The sequence below is a fragment of the Spea bombifrons genome, chromosome 4 (assembly GCF_027358695.1).
Source record: "Spea bombifrons isolate aSpeBom1 chromosome 4, aSpeBom1.2.pri, whole genome shotgun sequence".
Classification (NCBI taxonomy): Eukaryota; Metazoa; Chordata; class Amphibia; order Anura; family Pelobatidae; genus Spea; species Spea bombifrons.
Window position 1 is genome coordinate 72,375,879 of NC_071090.1, and position 20,758 is coordinate 72,396,636.

General features: G+C 39.2%; 1 protein-coding gene across 2 annotated transcripts; it reads left to right on the forward strand.

Moving 5' to 3' along the window:
- Window positions 1-2,351: 2,351 nt before the first annotated feature.
- Window positions 2,352-20,437, forward strand: TMEM266 (transmembrane protein 266). Of its 2 annotated transcripts, none has more exons than XM_053464560.1 (11): window positions 2,352-2,455; window positions 3,798-4,067; window positions 4,314-4,419; window positions 5,711-5,865; window positions 6,106-6,179; window positions 6,935-6,991; window positions 8,001-8,139; window positions 8,485-8,600; window positions 12,645-12,816; window positions 17,100-17,162; window positions 19,386-20,437. In XM_053464560.1, exons 3-11 carry the CDS (start codon window positions 4,406-4,408, stop codon window positions 19,940-19,942), a joined length of 1,347 nt encoding a protein of 448 aa, XP_053320535.1. In that variant the 5' UTR covers window positions 2,352-2,455; window positions 3,798-4,067; window positions 4,314-4,405; the 3' UTR covers window positions 19,943-20,437. The 2 variants fall into 2 exon arrangements, with proteins under 2 accessions (XP_053320535.1, XP_053320534.1); XM_053464559.1 differs by having other exon boundaries at window positions 2,352-2,425.
- The last annotated feature ends 321 nt before the right edge of the window (window positions 20,438-20,758 follow it).

Consider the following 20,758-nt stretch of genomic DNA (forward strand, 5'->3'; position numbering starts at 1 on the left):
TCCAATTTTCCACGTTGACAGCACTGACATTGATATAATTTGCTCAGATATGTACCCATAATACCTTGCACTTGTCTCTTCAGTGCTCCACTCAAACTGAAGGGCCAACCCCGAGGAGTTTCTTCTGCTATAGTTAAATAGTTAATTTCACCTGAGCTCACCCGCAATACACCACGAAGCTGAATAAACTCCACTATCTTAAGGCAACACGTGCAACGGCTTTTATGCTCGGTTGGTTACATGACAGGCCAGCTATCAAGGAAAACAGGGAACGGAATCAAAGCATCATGTGTAAAAGATAAAAGCAGGTTAATCATAAAACACGATCAAAGCAAAATACACTATATGAGCCTTTACTCTAGAAAGCTACCCTGCTCGCTTTTATATATTGGTCACGCTAAATGATAGGTTGTAATATACAAAATATTTCCATATTTGTATAAATATCCCATCATTTAGTATGAAGAAAATATATAAAAAATAAGCATGGTAGCTTTCCAGAGTAAAGGACACCTGACACTTTCCCCATTCAATTAAATTACTGAAAAATACATCATGAATATTAGTGAAAAATGCCATTTCATACTATTTGCTTTAAGGTAGATGTTACAGTATATTATTCACTACCCCTGTCTATAATTAGGCAGAGTTGTACAGCATTAACCATAGAAAGGGCAAATTTGGTAAAAATGATTCCTTTCTCGGCTAACTGAAGTATAATGGATTGCAAGCTTTCATGACTATGTAGGTCATTTCTTCAGGCATATTATTTGGTAGAATATGCATGGAAAAGAGACCTACATAGTCTTGAAAGCTTGCAAAGTTGCAATCTTCTTCAGTTAGCCAATAAAGAAATTATATTTGCCAAATGTGCTCTGCCTATAATTAGGCAACCTTTATGATCACACCTAGAACAAGGTAGTTGTGAAAAAGTAATGATCGCGGTAGTTCAACCAATGTGACAATTTTACAAATGAAATTAAAAAAACAAACTATTAACAGTAGGATATGGGAAAAAAAACAAATACATAATGGGGCAATATGGGGGCTTAAAGATTACATATGTTATGACATAGACTAGCTATAGAGATGCAGGTCACATAACCTCTAATGTCTCAGTAATGCTCAGCGCTCACCTGGCTACTTTCTGGTGATGTGGCCGATAGTAGCCACGGGCTCTGGTATTTTAGTTACGCTTCTAGTTATTTCCAAGAATGCATTAGTTGCCGGCTCGTGACCGTGTTCACCTTTGTGCATACAAGTAGAATTTAATTAGTAACCAAACGGAAAACGAATCAACCTTTTATAGGCCAAATAATAAATTAAGATGGAAAATTCCCACTGGGGGCTGTTCATCTGCAAAGGGAAAATTTCCTCGGCTGAGGGGTAAGCTTAGTCACGAGTGCGCCTATTAATCAAAATACTAGCCCAGTTCTTTGTAATCGGCACATAAGCCTGGTTGTAGACGAAGTCATCGCTTTGCGGTTTGTCCAATAGTTTGGGAGGCCAAACACAATCCCACCAAAGCCTTTTTTTAGGGCCACAAGTTACATTACAGTACTTGAGAGTTATTCCACCCCGGTTACCCATTGTACGGTCGCATGGGTCTTCCCCCTGCCTGTGCAGCAAAAAATGGTGCTAAAACGCTGCATCTTGCGTCAGCTCACCTAAAAAGTAACTCAGTGTAATTAATAAACCCATAGACTCTCTCTTTCTATATATACATATATATATATATATATATATAATTAGTGATAGATGTAACATCAAGTATGTATAGATAACATCAAGATACATTTGTATAAGTGTACCCAGTTAAAGGAGCCACCTAGTGCTCCCTCAGAGCAGCCCTCTTATGTTGTGCTACATCTTGGCAGGCACTGGCCCAATAACAGCTTTAACGAACTTAAATAGTCTTCTATGACTATATCCATTTTATAATATGAATTAATTATTATTATTTTTATTAGCACTGTCATTAGATATTATGGGTCTCTCGCTCACACTAAGTTCATCACACAAACGCACAAGTCCGGAGTTTCAAGCACAGGAGATACAATACAAGTTTGTCTCTGAGGTTCTGTTAAAGAAGTGATTTTACTGGAGCCGGCTTTATAAACTCGAATCAGTCCCGGTCTTTAGACAAACCGTGGCCTTCCTATAACGTTGCGCTTAACATTCGCGTTGCTTGTGACTTATCTGCACGATGGCTGTTGCTTAGAACTCCGTGTCGTTAACCTGAGATGAACCCAGCGTTTATTTGTCATCACTCAGCGCGAGAATGCCTTTAAGCCAGCGTCTGTTCTAATTGGCCGAGGCTCTCGGTCACGAGGTGCTGACTCAGTGTCGCGGTTTCCAAGGAGACGGCGGAGAAAGTGGAGGAGGCGCGGGTTCGTAAGGGGGCAGAAGTAACGGGACGTACAAGGTGAAGGAGTCATGTAGGAAAGTTAAAGGGGTGTGTGGCTTAAGCGTGAAACAAGCGAGTTCAGCTGGCATGCTGTGAATGGCATAAGGTGGGAGAGAGGAAAGATGGAGGTAGATAAGTGTCTCCCATTTAATGAATGGAGCTCATCAAAAATACACCCTCTATGGCCAATCTGCAGAATCCATGTATCATTGGGCACTCAGCATTGTATGGTGATCACTGTTACCTCTGAGGTTCTAAACGCAGCAACAATGAACGGAATAAGGGAGACTAAAGCAGAGGGATGTCAGTGATTTAACGAGCTAAATGATCAAGGCCTGAGGAGTGAAAGGTGCATCCTGCAGGGTGAGAATGAGATTGACAGCGTGCACGGGTGAGAATGAGATTGACAGCGTGCACGGGTGAGAATGTGATTGACAGCGTGCACAGGTGTGAATGAGATCGACAGCGTGCACGGGTGAGAATGAGATCCTGCAGGATAAATGAAAATGGTGGCTTGGACGGTATGTTAGATTGGGTAATCACGCTGGTTCTTGCTGTTGTGGCTTTGTATATTGATTCACAGGCATGTTGATATTATTTTATACATTAAACATGATTGCATTGTTTATTGGTGTTTAATTGTACGCGTTCATCAAAATCACTCTACACAGATGCGTCAAAAAATGATTTACCGGTAATATGTTTCTCAACTTCCACCCCCTCAACAATTTCTATTTCTGCGCTTGACTGAATTGGCTGCTTGCTGAAATGGAATCATTCGCTGCAAAAATCTGGTGGCATTTTTATTCACTAAGTAGTTTTCATGTTAACTAGCAGTGATTCAGATGAAACAAACACAATGCCATGTGGATTCAGCCTTTGTCTTGCACTATTTTTGAAGTGATGGCCTCTCAAATATCCGGTTCACACTTCCAGTCAAACGATCCTAATAACCTCAAACAGTTTTTATCTCATGGAAGATTTTTCAACTTTCTCTAGCTAATATGAATGGTCACCAGAGTTTTACCGGGTTAGCCGTAGAAATATTTGGAAAAGCTGATACCTATCTGGGTCTCTTACTATGCATATGTGCCTGAACAAGAGACCTAAATAGGCTTGAAAGCTTGTAATCTATTATACTTCAGTTAGCCAATATAAGGTATAATCTTTACTAGAATGACAGTCTATAATATTATCTTACTAACTAGATTTGGCTTTATGGATTCTCTGTTCTGAGTCAAATCGGTTAACACGTGCCGTGGGAGTCCTAATTCCACAACAACTAAAGTCATCTTGGCTTTTATGCAAGCCATTGGTGTTTTCTCTAAGCACAATCTATATTACAGGTAAGTTATATTTTACATTTATACATTTTTTTTGTACTTTACAGTGTTTGTAAAGGACACTTGCTGTAAGAGCAGCAAAGTTGGTTTTCCTGCAGCCCACAGCCTGAGCCTTGAACACCCCACTGAGGGACTGACCAAATGAAAGATGCCACCCATGGCCTAGCCATCAAGCACTGTTGAAGCGTGTGAACACACTTGCTATGCTTCTGCCTACATGCCGATCAAGCATTCCTGACTTATACACAGAGCCCCTGACTTCAGGAAACTGTTTCATGATTTGCGATCAAGCCGCTTTCAATAAGAAAAAATAATAGGTACCCAATTTTAATGAATTATGATTGTAAATATTGATATTCCTTTTACTTTTTAATTAAAAAAAAAAAAAGACAGGTTGTCCCTAAATGTAACCGGGTGCTTCTGGATTAATGTGGGTGTAAACACAAGTGTCGTATACAGAATTTCTTAAAAGTGGCAGCTGTATTAGTAATTAAGAGTACAACATGTTGAAAGATCCTTTCTAGGTTTCTTTGCATTGTGATCATATTTCTTATATCTTACAGATGGGTACCATGAATGTATTTTCTCTAATATTTAGATTAAAGATTATCTGAACTATGAACATACTGTTTCTGCGGTTGAACCCTCTGGCAGCATGGCAAATCCACAGTATGTATCTTAAAATGTTTTATAAATTGCATTTTTATGAAAAACATATGTGTATCTATCTATCTATCTATCTATCTATCTATCTATCTATCTATCTATCTATCTATCTATCTATCTATCTATCTATCTATCTATCTATCTGTAATATACACCGATCAGCCATAACATTATGACCACTGACAGGTGAAGTGAATAACACTGATAATCTTGTTCCCATGGCACCTGTCAGTGGGTGGGATATATGTGGCAGCAACTGAACCTTTTTGTGCACAAAGTTGATGTGTTAGAAGCAGGAAAAACAGGCAGTCGTAAGGATCTGATTGACTTTGACATGAGCCAAATTGTGATGGCTGGATGACTGGGTCAGAGCATCTCCAAAACTGTGTCTCTTGTGGGGTGTTCCCAGTCTGCTGTGGTCAGAAGTGGTCCAAGGAAGGAAAAGCTGTGAACCAGCGACAGGGTCATGGGCGGCCAAGGCTTATTGATACATGTGGAGGCAAAGCCTGGCCTGTGTGGTCAAATCCAACAGACTTGCTACTGTAGCTCAAATCGCTGAAAAGCTGATGCTGGTTCTGATAGAAAGGTGTCAGAACACTCAGTGCATCACAGTTTGGTCATCATGTTATGGCTGATCGGTGTGTATGTATATATAATTAATATTAATTTTACGCACTACACTTACATGAGAGCAGTGTATAATGAACAGAGATTGTCTCTCTTGTAACATTAAATGGCTTCATGCTGAAATCACTGGGCACACTGGTTACCAGAGCAGCAGGTCCTTTCCACGAATGGCAAATGCTGTTTATAACAGTGGTCATTTTACAAATGATGGGTATACTCATCAGCCAACGTCAAACAATGGCTTTTTTTATGTTCTGCATTATTTGTTTAAAAGTTAGTTTTTTCTGCAGTGGCCACTTCATCAGACTTGTGAAATTAAAAAGTGTAATCGCTTGTAAGTGACAAGCTTAGGTCATTGACATTGATCGGTGCGACCGAATAATAATCAGTGACCTAAAGTGTCACTAATAATTGATCAGGTTGCAAAATGTATGTAATAAAATGTTTGGGTTTTTTATTCATAATTTGGGTGTGTATTTTTTTTTTCTTTACCTTGGATGACCCCTCTAACTCTGACATCAAGTGGCTGTCCTAATGAGGAGCACTGCATCTAAAATTGTGATATCCTATCTTGTCATAAAAATGTTGCAGCATGTATATACTTTTGACACCATGAATATAAATGTATACTGTGGATTTGGCAGTTGATCTTTCGTTATGATTTTAGGTATAGCTGGCTGAAGCCCTGCTGCGGCAGAAGAGCCACTGTGTGGCAAGCTTTCCTGCTTAGTGCCGGGGTAAACAGCTTCCTGGTGGCTTGTGTGATTCTGGTGGTGATCCTAATGACGGTGGAACTTCTGATAGACACTAAACTCCTCCAGTGTGAGTCGTATACATACGTTCTTTGGGGTGTACTTGTGGTGTGAGTGTAGCCAAGATGAGCAAGTTCAGCCTAACTACCTTGTATCATAGTTTGTTAAAACATTTGACCCTCAGCCAGCAGGCTGAATTGTGAATAGAAGAGAGAGAGCAAGATTTTATTAGACACTTTTTTTCCATCAAAAAAGCAAGCCTTGCATTTCACAAATTGCAGTAAATTCATTTTTCTCCTGTCTTTTTCAGTCTCGAGTGCACCTCAGTGCTCAGGAATCATCCACTGGATCAGCCTGTCAATTCTGTCCATGTTCTTTGTTGAGGTGAGAAACTACTGCTGTGGTGGAAATCTAAAGATCAATGGTGTAACCGAAAATGTTTATGAATTTAAGGTTGGAACAATAGAAAAATGGCAGACGTGATGTGAACTTATTCTTCTACATAATACCATTGAAAATAGAATAGTCATTGGCACAAGTCTAACTGACACATAGTTGAAGGAATGATACTGAGAAGTCTCAGGGTTCTTAGTTTAGGGTTTAGTTCTTAGGCGCAAAGGGGGTATTAAAATCATAAAGATAACAAAAACAGGCATGATCTAATCCACGTACAGCACAAAGGAGAGGAAGCAGGAGCTGCCAAATAAAGGTTTCAAAAATAGCTCCTTTATTACAAAATTATAATCCATCGCATGGCATACAACAGCAGGGGTACACCTCCAGAACAATTTATTAGCTGTTAGGTCAGGGCTTGACAAACCAAGAGTGCCAGGTCCCCATGCGGACTAGAAACCACTTCCTGGTGCCCAGGGGTTCCGACACCCACAGCTTTCCTGTGCGTATTAGTGTATGGTGTTAGCATGTGTGTACATGAGCGTAGAATGTTAGTGTCTGTGTGTGTTGCTGTAAGGTGTTAGTGTTTATGAACATAATATGTTACTGTGTGTAAATGTTACTGTATGGTGTTAGCATGTGTAAATGTATGTTAGTGTATGGCAAGGCTTGAGATCCAAACCAAATTTGGTAAAGCTTTGATTTTTTTTTCTCTCTCTCTTTTTTTTTTATTTTTTTTTATTTAGACGGTTTTAAGAATTGTTATTCTTGGTATTTGGGAGTACATTGAAAATAAAGTTGAGGTAAGTCATTTTGTATTATGGTGCAAATGCTAACTTGCATGCACACTTTAATTAATGTAGTCCTTGTTTTTAATCGTGTCTGTGTACAGAGACAGAGGGAATCCTTTGGAAGTAACTTCGCAAAGAATAGTCAAAACTTAAATAAAGGGGATATCCATCCGTCCTCATTATTTTAGTACTGCATCAGCGCTGATGAACGGACACTTGATTCCAGCTTTAGAAAGAAGTAGCTATCCAAGGCGGCGTGTCTACATGTACATGTGTTAGAAATAAATAAAAATCTCAAAAAATATTTGTTGCAACAAGCACTACTTCTTATTAATTTCACAATACATATTTTGGAGTTTCAGCTTTAGTTGTATGATGGTTATGTGGAAGCACAAATACTACATTTCAATACTGTACTTTTAAGCAACGTCTTTATACATTCTAGCGCCGGAGCTTTTGTATACTGTAATATTATACAGACAATCAGCGTGTGGCGTAAAACCACCATACGCACTTCAATGCATATAATAGATGTGTGGTCGTTTTAATATAGGATCTTCTGACGTTAACGGCCAATCTTTATGATCTTATCTTCAGTATATTAATATAAATTGTAGGTTGTTAATTCATTTTACTCTGAGCAGGTCTGAGCCCCCACTTCTTATCCTGCCCTCCTTAACTGAAGCTGATATGTCCCGGGAACTTCAAATTGACAAATGCTAAATTATCGTGTAGTTATTCATTTCTGGCAAAATGCCTCTGTGAAAATATCCAGGAGAATCCCTTCTAGAAAATATGAAGCCAACATGTAGCTCTGTACATGGTATTAAGATATGATCCCAAGCTCCTCACGCTGGAATTCACTGGGTACACAGACTGGCAAGTCCCAGGATCTTGGCTGTTGTAATTCGGTAATATCCACAGTGCTATCACTATTCTAGAGCTCATCTGTTTCCCTGTGAGAGGCCTCTGTGATGTTCTCTTTTTAAAGAGACAATCTTTTTATCTTTGACCACGGCAGGTGCTTGATGGGGCATTGATTATTCTCTCATTGGCTCCTATGGTAGCCTCAACTGTTGCAAATGGCCCAAGCAGTCCATGGGATGCCATAAGTCTTTTCATTTCCCTGAGGATATGGAGAGTGAAAAGAATTGTAGATGGTGAGTAATATGTGCCTAAATGTTTAGAAACTGAAAATTAAGGTACTTATACTATCTTGTGCAGATTAATATTTTATGTGAATTATTTGGAATGTCAATTTGCTGCATTTGTAAGGGTTAATAATTGTTTAGATTTATTTATGCATTGTTTCGATAACATTAGTAAGAATGATGTTGCCAATTTGATGGTTCTGGCAGCTGTTGTGGATGTACATCTCCCCAGGAAGCTAAGCCAAGCTGAAGACACACTTTGATTCAGTTGCTGAGTATTATTGGTGTTCTAGTCCCCAAGCATCTTTTGGATGTCCCTCTGGGGTTAACAATGCAATCTCTCTGTCTGTTCAGCTTATATGTTGCCTGTTAAAACGGAGATGGAGATTGTGGTGCAGCAGTATGAAAAGGCAAAACTGATACAAGAGGAGCAGCTGGACAGACTGACACAGATGTGCCAAGAGCAAGCGGTATGTTAAGTTTTCATCAGCGGCCTAGTACCAAAATCCTAGTGATCAGTGCTCTGAACTTAATGTACTAATTACTATTATGTTCCTTGAGAAACATTATGTGCTGCAGCACACTGTGTATACAAGTCGGTGCCACTGCAGTAGTTTGTCACCACAACTACTTCAGTTGTAAGCAGAAATACACTGGAAGTTTTATATTAAAATGGATCATATAATAATAGCAACTAGTGTAGTGATGATGTCATCATTAACACTCCATTGGTTGCTTTGGTTATAAGAAATATGCAACATATTCACTTTTATACATAACCCCTTAGATGTCTGGACTAACCAAAAAACTAAAATATACTTAACAACCATTTTCCATTGTATAGTTTAACAGGATTTCAGGAACCCAGCCCGTGATTAAAGATGCATAACAGTGTTTTACTACCCCATTCCCACCTAGTGCTCTGGTATTAACAAGACTGGAAAATGTCCATGGAGTGCCAAACGATCACTCTTTCAATCTTTTTGTTGAAAACTAAAGAATAGTTTGCATCGTGTAGAACTGCTCACAACCCAGCTGCACTTGCTCTGTAACAGCAGTTGGTATTGTGTTTAAAGTTGACAGACTGCCAAGTTTAAATAGCAGTGTTGTACAGCGTTAAGTTATGATTGGATTGCAAGTTTAAAAGGCACATCAGAGCAACATACACACGTGTGCCGGTTTACAGCAGACCAGACCGAAATAAAACCGGAATAATACATGCTGTCAGCTTCCACCACTGCATTTTGCCTACTGACAGGATATACCGTGGAATTGCCATATAAAGAAACTGTCCAAACGCTATAGCTAATCACACACACATCACACACACATTACACACATGTGTAGTAGCGAAATTAATAATCTAATTGAGGACAAACAGTGTCTTGTACACTTAATGTCCAGAGGAGACGAAAAGGTATTCTGAGAATTGTTTCCTAGTTTCCCATTGGCTGTTTGACTAGTATAGACTTATTTACTGTTATTGAACACTAATGGTAAATGAGCTCATTAAGTGTAACCCTTTTAGGCTTTTATAATGTTTCTTAACCCTTTGTTCCCCTTTTCCACATTTGATTAACCTGCACAAGTTATACATCATTTTGTTCAAAAATAGGGCCTTCTTTTTAAAACCATAGAAATACATAAAACATAATTATTGGTGAAAATAGATTAAAAAAAGAAAACTACACTAAAATAGAAAAACAAAATGTGTAATCTTGCTTAAATTTTGTTCTACACTTTAGGTATCACAGCATATGGGGTTTGGGGTCATGTTTTTTATGTATATATTTTTAGTGGAAGGGCTGAGGTGCATTTATTAGAAGAAACATATTTATTATATATATTTTATTCATAATTCATTATGTTCCCTTTGTTCCCCATTTTTATTTTATTTCATTTTTTGGATGGGGAGAAATAATTTGTCTCCCTCTCCTCCTCCTGATCTGTCTCGCACTGTGATCAACAAGCAGGGCTTCTTAGCCCTACAGTGTGGGTTGCAATATGTGCGATCAGCCAGCAGAGGGGAGCAGTGTGAGAGCCCACTAGGGTCTAGAAAGGCCCTGTTGTCCTCAAGTGAACTTCTGGTGGGTGTCAGCAGTGACACCTCCCGGAAAGGAATGCCCGATTGCGTGATCAGGCATTCCTTGAATGACCGTGTACCAGGTCTTTTGGCAAGCGGTGTCACACTTTCAGCTGGCTTCTGCCAACGAAAATTCTACCATGTAGCCACCGCTGGAACAAAGTCAGGACACACAGATGCGTCCTAATCCGGCTTTTTGCCACAGGTTATAAGGACGTACCAGTAAGTCCTAAGTGAACTGAAAGGGTCACGGTATTGTTGCCCTAAATATTGCTTGCACATTACATACAATTTCACCTGTCCACCTAGTGCAACAACTGCATTCCTTACCACCACAGCCTGATGACAGGAGAAGTTTACACAAGCTCATAATCTGCGATTATCTCCTGTTGCTTCCACTGGTTGGTAATCTTTTTATATTATTATTATTATTTATTTATGTATATACTTTACATGACAGTACAGCTCGCTGCCCAGAGAATGGGTATTTCTTTGGCAGAGTTCCTGAAAACTGAGGGTCTTATAAAAATAAAAAAAATTCTCCTGTATGTTGCACACTTTATATTATTTAATAATAAAAAAGTGCTTTCACCTCTCTTTCTCCTGACCTAGCTAGCCCTGCTTTTATCATTGAAAAAAGTCATGTGCTTCTCTTTGGAGTGTTTGATTTTTTTCACTTGAATGATCTAGATCTAAGCTTGTTAGCCTTATCTCATGGTATTAACTCCAACTCCTCTTATTGTACTGGCCAGCACAAGACTTGTGTGTTGCTTCATGTATATTAAGTATTGCAGGGAAAAAAATGCCTTGACCCCCCACTTCCACCAGCCCAATGAAAGATTAGAAGTATATAGTGCCGTTCCATGCTGATGACATACTATTCAGTAATTCTGTTTTGTACACTTGAACTCTTTTCTATATTTTCTTGATTTTTATCATTAACATGCCTTGACATTTTTGTATGGTTTCCTTTTCCACAGTGGATTTCCTCATGTCATTGTCCATTTCTTTATGAAATTATATTATAAAGCAAATTAATACAAAATAAAGCTAAGGATTCAGATTTCTATACTTAATATCTGCAGTTATACTCATAATCATGATCTGCTTACTTTTATATACCAAGGTAGACAGAGGGTGAGCAGAATCCCATAGATGTTCTTCAACAGGTCAGGTAAAGAGACTGTGCAGTTATGTAGCGGCATCTTAGAACCTGTTGAAGAACAACCTGTTAGTCCTTATCTCAGGTGGCTGTACAACAGTAGCTAAACCACACTTTCTTAAAAGGGGACACTTAAAGGGAACAAAACAGAACCAAAAGTGGACTGCTTAGCAGCAGGGGTTGATTTGTGGTGAGCACTGGTAGCAGAAAAGGGGTAATGAGTATGAGTGAAGGGACCCATCCTGCCAATGTGCCAACCAGGAATTATTACTTTATCTACCATGGCTAGCAATATCTGGGAATGCTACTAAAACATCATCAAGTCAAATTATCCCACTTCTATGGCAAGGAACAAGGCATTTTATTAAAAAAAGTTGTCATCTTTAAAACACATGTTTATTTAATCAAAAGGAATCTGAGTACATATATACATATATATTATACACCGATCAGCCATAACATTATGACCACTGACAGGTGAAGTGAATAACACTGATAATCTTGTTCTCATGGCATCTGTCAGTGGGTGGGATATATTAGGCAGCAACTTGATGAGTTAGAAGCAAGAAAAATGCGCAAACATAAGGATCTGAGAAAGTTTGACGGGGCCAAATTGTGACTGGGTCAGAGCATCTCCAAAAATGGAGCTTTTGTGGGGTGTTCTCTTCAGAGGTCTAATGGAGTGCATATATATATATATATATATATATATATATATATATATATATATATATATATATATATATATATATATATATATATATATATATATATATATATATGTATATATATATATATATATGTATATATATATATATATCACACACCCAATATGTAGGTGACTTGATAAAGGCACCAATCTGTTTTTCAGAGAACACACAAAAATGAAGGTAGCATGTGAAAGAATGTATGCACATGGTCAGCTGTAACTACTGACCTTTTGAACCCATGGCCTCTGGAACTTTACAGTCTTTTCATTTAACACTAGATGGCAGTCACTATATTCATAACATCAAATCATCAAAATGTAATGGGATCAGCTCCCTTCAGTAAACAAATCCTTCCTGCTGGGCAAATGACTTACTATCCTCTTTGTAATCTGCAGAATAATAACTTGCTCTAATAGCACACATAACAGCTTTTTTATCTTCCCAGGGTCCCATAAAAATGTTATTATTTCTCATTTCTTTATAAGCCAATGATACCTTTTTATGGTTGATATAAGGTCTTACTTTGCATTTTTACCATGATATGTTCTATTTCTCCCAGTTTGAGATTAGGCAGCTGAGAGCCCACCTCGCACAACAGGACTTGGATCTGGTAGCAGAGAGAGAAAGAGCCTTAAAGCTTCCGCATGAGCTTCAAAAACAAAATGAACGCTTCAAGGTGATGCCAAATTCTGATGATGAAACAACAGAAAACATCACAGAGCTGGCTCATGGTGAGTAGATTATACCTAGGTATCTCTGTACAATACAATTACATATACATAAATAGAATTAGGCGGTCACATTCATCATCTACAAAACACAGGACTTTTGATCAATAATACGCTCGTGCATAACAGCGAGGTCATGCCGAAAACACTGTAAGTGCATTCTGCTTTTCCTTCTTTTGCAATACATGAAGATACTGCACCATTTGTTTTCTTTGGTTCACTTATAGATCCTATAGAAGAAATAAAGATCTGCTTGTATAACGTTTTCTGAAGAGCCTCCTGTACTCATAGTTTGTGAGTGCAGCTATAACACTTTTTTTTACTGGATTTATGTACCCACGGGATTACACTATTATATTTAGTTTTTTTCCCTACATGCACATGCGCTCCTGTTCTTGTTGTACCTGTTTTTGAACATTGAGAGGAGTGTTTTTGAGGGTTGCTGCAGTGCTTTCTTGGGAAGTATATTTCATATTTTATACTTTTATACTTTTATATAGGTATACTCCTATACCTTTGCACTATTTACATGTTATTGGTGTCATTTATATTATTAAGCTTTTTTATCTACAACCATGTGATTGTTATCACATACAGCAATGTATTTATCTTTCGCACTGCCCTTGGCCAGAACCTCCAGCTGTCTCTCCTGCTTAGCGCCGGGATATGATATTGTATTCTACCACTCTGCCTTAAAGACACCAGGTGCCTAGAAATGGCATGCTATGGAGGCTGTGTCACACAATAAGCAGCCATAATGCCAAATCTAAATGAATTCCAATCATATTCTAAATCTCTCGTCAAGTATTTTATTTTTTTTATTCCACTGGCGCTCTACAGTACACATTAAAATACAGTGGATGCTAGGATTTCCAGTATGAAACGTGCCAGGGTCTCAAGCACCAAGTAGGTCTACCTGAAGTTCATTTGATGTTTGGGCTATCTTGAGACAACTCTGGCACCAGTAGTTTTCCTTGTATTTAGCAATTCTCACACACCCCAAAAAATGTTTAGGTGAGATTTTCTTCTTTAATGACTTGTCAATGTCTGTCACTTAGCTCACACATATGTACATTGAAATCTAAATGATGCAGTATACCCAAGTACAAAAGTCTTACTTTAAAAAAATATATAAATAAATAAAACTCGCTAGGAACAGTAAAGATGTGGCGTTCGCTACAAACAAGGGTTGCTCTATCAAATTCAATAAGTGCCTTTAAGTTTGGCTCAATTGTTTTGTGTTTGCAAAAGTTAAGTTAAGAAATAAGAAGCCGTTTTAGGGTCAGGAAGGATTTTTTAGACATAATTTGGAATCGCTGCAATGTGGGATTTATGTCTTCTTCTACATCTGCAAGAGGGTTGAAGTTGATAGACTTGTCTTTTTTTCTATTTCTATCCCTAAATACTGTATATATACACACATTCACTTTGCTTGGACTCCAGTGCATTTTTATCATTTACATTTTGATTTAAGATGAATGTGTAATGTATGTATTTAAAGAGAGGAATATCTCTTTAATGAATTTGTCTGGGAAACATAACATTTCTTTTACACATAACAGGTATGTATGTTTTATGGGATATTTTTACCCAAGGTGTGGCTGAGTTCCAGTGAGCGGTTTCTGTATTAGCTATGTGGTATGATGTGTTGTCGTAATGTGGGGTTAGTTGATTGATCTTGAAGTCTACAAGCCTTTTTAGCATATAAAATGCTTATAGGGCTTCTCTGGAACCGTATAATGATGAATTCTTGCAAGAGCCTTAGTTTTAATTAAAACATGCGAATAAAAATAGTGAAACTGCATGCAGTTTATGCTCCTCCACACGTACTCCTTTCTAATGTCGCATATATGGTCATGCAAAGCTTATCTGTTAAGCATGTCACTGAGCGAGGTATCGGAGGTGAAGTGGCGTGTGTGGATGTGTGTGGTAAGGTGGCATTAACCATTAATTATAGATGGGAACAATGATTTGATTGAACATCAGATAGCTGAACCGCTGTACGTGGTTCCTAGAGTCTTAACAGCCCACAGCTACATTCAGGCTCTTTCTAAACTTTCACATTAGGACACAGCCCTCCTCTGACTGCAGGCAATTCAGCCGCAACACGGCCAAAAAAGCTTTTAAACCCAGACCGGGAAAACAGACTCGTTCCATCTCATTGTCAAATTTAATTGTCGTCTTTAGGATGCAGAAAGTTAGCGGTTCGAGTCGTATACAGCGCAGAACATGTTGAACAGAAAACATCTGTTTATTTCACCTGCAGACCGCAAAGTGCTGTACAGAGCTGTCAGTGTTCCCAAAGGGCTGTGGGATATACAGCTCTCCGGGAGAAAGGAACATTTGTCAAAACGGCAACTCTTATACCGATTAACTATCAAGTACATCAGCTAACACTCCGTTACCATTACCCAACTTGGAAAACAGGGTCATACTTAGACCTTATAAACTACAGTTACAATCGCATCCCCGTTATCATGTCTCTGAAATATGGTTGGGAATAACAGATGATGTTGTAGCTATAAATATATAATTAATAAGATTGAAGAAAAAAAGAAAAGTCCATTATGCTCAGCTTTTCCAAGATAAACATGCACTGACCCAGGTGAAGGGAGGCTTTCCAATACAAAGTGAGTACGATTTAACAGTGTCATGATCCTTAAATGTGGCTACACTTCAGCCTTCTAAATCACAAATCATGAGATCTAAACGCATTAGGCAAAAAAAATTTATTAGACCTGATTTTAAAAAAAAGCCAAGCATGGTGGGTAACGCTCTGCTGTCAGAACCCATTTCCAGAAGCCCAGTAAGAGCTGGGAAACCAGACACATAAAGGGTGTCCCACTGTTACTGAGTACTTAAAACTGATAAACCACAAGTACCTTCAGTGATGCCGTTCCTGTAACACTACAGTACTTAAAAACCGCAAGTGTAAATCTTTTCTCACCACTCTACTATTGAACAGGTCACCTGCCATCAACACAGCTTTCCAGCTTGTATGAGTTTTACTGCTTAGCTGTGTTGCCTGCTAGAGAAGAGGGCGTAGAGGGTGGCTGTATTAAATTATGGCAAATAATGGATGGGAAGAGACATGTTCATAGGGAAAGGCCGTATGGATTAGTAGGAGGATTTGCAGAGAAATGATATCTGGAATATTGCATTGCTATTTTTGGAAGGGATGTGATGTTTCAATATGGAAGTTATGGTAAGGTTTTTGCACTAGTAGTTACAAAGATGTTAACCTGTAGTTGGGGAGGTAACATTATGCTCCTCACCTTCTCTGTGCTCCAACAATTCTCACCACTGATTGGCAGCTTGAAGCAATCTTACAGGAAAGCACTTCCACTGAAATCGTTCATTTACAACAGGAACCATCCATACAATATATGGCCAAAAACCTGTGGACACCATTCCTGATTATTAAGTTTACGTGTTTCAGCCTTACCCCTTGCAAACAAAGGTATAAAGTCAAGACGAACATTGGCAAGAGAATACTGAAGAGCTCAGTGACTTTAAACGTGGTGCTGTCAGCAACATAAACCACAAGCAGTGTGTGGCGGGAGCTCCGTAAAATGGGTTTCCACAGCTGAGCGACTGCACACAAGCCTAAGTTCACGATGTACAATGCCAATGGTCGGCTGGAGTGGTGTAAAGCACACTGGCACTGGACTGTGCATCAGTGGAAACGTGTTCCCTGGAGTGATGAATCTGGGTTTGGCAGATGCCAGTGCCTGGTTTTAAAAATGCTCTTTTGGCTGAATGGGCACTAATTCCCACAGATTCGCCACAGTCCTGTGAAAATCCTTCCCAGAAGGGTGGAGCCTGTTATAGCCACAATGGGGGGGCATGTCCTGTGAATAGGACATTAGTGGGCAAATCGGTGGCTGAGGTCTATGCAGCCTTAAGCGATGGCCTAAGACTTGGCAATATATCTTTTGTTTTAGAAAGCCAGCCCACTTAGGTAGTTTTCATGTATTAATTAATATTTATCTACTTCCGCTTATCTATCCACTCTAATCCAGCAGAAGGGCAGATATTAGCATAGTGAGGGAACTTAACATGTATGGTTATATGCGCAAAGCTGTCCTAAATATAAGACCTAAGGTCACTGGAAAAACAGCAAACTAGATGGGCCAAATGGTTCATATTTTTATATATTGTTATTGCGTAATGCAGAGGTATCCTGACATGGGAAATCTTTAATATACAAATAAACTCTATTTGTATTTTTGTTGCTAACGAACATCCTGTTTGACGCATTATTTCCGATACTTTGTGTTTCTCAGAGGTAATCACGAAGGATGACATGAACAATTACATCACACAGTATTACAATGAACCGAGCAGCGGTAAGTGTTCTAAATTTCTAAAGTGTAATGTGTGTGTAAGCAAAATATGTACATAGTATACATCAGGGCTCAACAAACCCCAGGTCGCCATGGAAACCAGAAATCACTACCTGGAGTCTAAGGTTTTTTCAGGGACCACTGTACTTTGCATAATGGAGGCCCTTGCATTGCGGGGGTCGTGCTGCCAACACGACTGCCGGGCCTCTTCCTCAGTCCCAGCACGCGGCCCGAGTCTGAACGCGGGGAGAGCATGTCATTTCCCGGTGATCAGATGAAAGCAGCATGTGAGGTGCACGAAGGAGCAGACAGAAGAGCTGGCCGGAGCCACAAAGTTAGAAGTACAAATATAGTGTGTCTGTATGCATCTGGAAGTATGTTTGTGGGTTTATTTTACTGTATGTATGTGCGTTAGTGACGGAAAATAAGGCTCCTACATTTTTTAACTGGCTGCTAAATATAAACCAAATTTGTCAACCCCTGGTGTGTCTATAACCAAGTACGTCTGTAACGAAATATTTTCCATATAGAACCGATACTTATAATTCACTAAAAGGAGAGGGTCCTGGGGTATTGGAGAGCCTGTAAATTACATACTGAAACAGATACATATTTAACATAGTTTCTAATACTGGGGGAAGGGAAAACACAGCTCTCTTTTCTCCAACTCTCAAAATGCATAGTTCTTTAGATATTTTGAAAATACATTTCATGATGCTGATAACTGAGCATTAACCCTGCTTAGGTGTATCTGTATATATACACATGGATCAGCCATAACATTATGACCACTGACAGGTGAAGTGAATAACACTGATAATCTTGTCATCATGGCACCAGTCAGCGGGTGGGATATATTAGTGAACATTTCGTCCTTACAGGTGAGGAGTTAAAAGCAGGAAAAAAAACATGATGGCTAGACGACTGGGTCAGAGAATCTCCAAATCTGCAGCTCTTGTGGGGTGGTCCCGGTCTGCTGTAATCAAAAGTAGTCCAGGGAATGAAAAGCTGTGGTCATCGGCGGCCAAGGCTTATTGATACACGTAGTGGCAAACTTTGGCCTGTGTGGTCAATTCCAACAGACTTGCTACTGTAGCACAAATTGCTGAAAAGGTTAATGCTGGTTCTGATAGAAAGGTGTCAGAACACAGACCAGTCAGGTTGCCCGTGCTGACCCCTGTCGACTGCTGAAAACACCTACAATGGGCATATGAGCATAAGAACTGGGCCATGGAGCAATGGAAGAAGGCGGCCTGGTCTGCTAAATCAGGTTTTCTTTTACATCACGTGGATGGCTGGGTGCGTGTGCGACACTTACCTGGAGAACGCCTGGCACCAGGATGCATCCACGGAGGCCACACCTCACAACTTACAGAACTTAAAAGATCTGCTAACGTCTTGGTGCCAGATACCACAGCACAACTTCAGAGGTCTAGTGGAGTCCATGTCTCTGTGTGTCAGGGCTGTCTAGGCAGGAAAAGGGGGACCTACACAATATTAGGCAGGTGGTCATAATGTTATGGCTGATCAGTGTGAGAAAAAAAAAAACACTTTAGGGGATATAGTCAGTGTGGCATTTGTCACGTGCTTATAGAACTGGGGTACATGTTATGCAGCTGATGATGGAAAAAAGTGATCATAGGGTACAGGAAAGAGAACCACAACCACTTCTATTGTGTAAGATGGCATACATCAAGCTAGACCCGTGTCTGTTGAAACAGCGGCCATTAAGGGGGAACGGGCGCTGACAAATGTTTCAGCAAAAATAACCTATCGAAGCTGGAAAGTGTGGTTTTACTTGTATAAGATAGACAATGTGTAGTAATGTATAATTTGGATTGCAAATAAGCAAACACCACCTTATGCTTTTAAGCAAAAGGGCATTTTTCCGTTGCACAGAGGGTGTCTGTCAATATTATTAGACTCATAACTATCTGAAAAACACTGTTTCTGAAGCAGTATTCTGCATCTCTGCCCTGAGTTAACATAATTAGCATTTAATATGTCAGTGTGAGCGGTTTGTTGATCCAAATAATAGCTGAACTGCAACATGTGTGGTTTAATTAGCTAAATAATGAGTAGTGGAAAAATATACAAACGCACCCAGAAATGGTAATTCTAGAAACCCAGAGAGTGTATGGGGATTTTTTTCCCCCCTTTCTTTTTGATCTGTTGCTCTTTGCATTTTACCACCATACTACTAAAATAAACACATATTACCTACAGAGAGTGTCGTTCCTGGTAACTGCATCATCACTACAGCAGCTATTGATGTTCATCACCCCAACATATCATCAGACCTTTATTCTGCAGAAGTACAAATCACCCCAGAACACAACAGCACCTCAAGCAGTATAACCTCAGGAAGTGTTTCCAGATCTCCAGAAAGTTCAGAAACACTAGCCCAGAGTATTAGCAGCCAGGTCTTCTGTTCTTCCACAGACTGTAGCACAAGGGAGGAGTCTACAGATTATTGTCCTCTGGCCGGAACAACCAGACGCATAGTAAATAATGCTCAAGAACTCTCATCCTCTTTTTCAGAAGATGTATCATTCCTTCAGAAAAGCCTCGATCCAGCCAACCTTCATTTGCGTAATCTTGCAGGGCCATATAAATCTAGTCCCAAACATGGTAATAAGATGAACATTTACCATCCACAAGGATTTGGCATGTTTCAGGACAAGTCAGTAATTCCACTAAACCGCCCTCTGCTAGAAAGTAAACCTATAGATGCCGAGTTAAAATGTACTAGAATTCCAGATTCAGCTAGAAACAATTCTTGAGTCCAGTTTCATGGCTATTTTGGATAGTCGCATAGTAGAAAAAACAAATGCTTATCAGGGTCATGAATCTTAGCAGCTAAAGTCACGGAGCAGGATTCTAGATCATTCACTGTGACAAGGAGCAGAACTCAAGCTATTTTCTTCATTTGGCAGTCTACATCAGCAATCTAAGATTACTCTTCTCAGGATTTATGCAACAGTCTAGATTGATTTTTTTCCCATTTGACCTCATATAACGGTTTACAAAACATGTAATGCATGTATTCAGGAACAAATACAATTAGAAGTACTACAGGGGGTATATTTTCTCTACTATTTGCAGACACAGATATTTATATGTCTTGAATGGGGAGAAAGTATGTTTCAGTGTTGACACAATTGTCAATTAATTGTGATCATAAACAAATTTTGTACAAATGCTGCAATATTTTTCAATGCACAACACATTTTTGGCAGTACTCAATATGGAGATAATAAAAGCAACTTGAACAAAAACGCTAATTCTTTGTTGTGGTTTTTTTTTTGGGGGGGGGACCGTTTCACCTGCTAAAAATATTCATCTGGTTCTGCTGAAAATAAAAAGATTAGAAAAAAAAGTAAAAAAGTATTCCAAGATTGGCAGTGTTTTCTCATGGCCCCCATGCACAGTATCAAGAGCTTGGTCATATAGTGTGGTCTTTGCAGAGCCTATTGATCAAGTCATAAAGATGCCTCAACATGCAATCTATTAGCGATGCCTTCATAAGGGGTTGTGCCAGCCACGATTTGCAGCGGAATCGCACAAAAACATATTGTTTTTATGGGTCACCCAGCAGC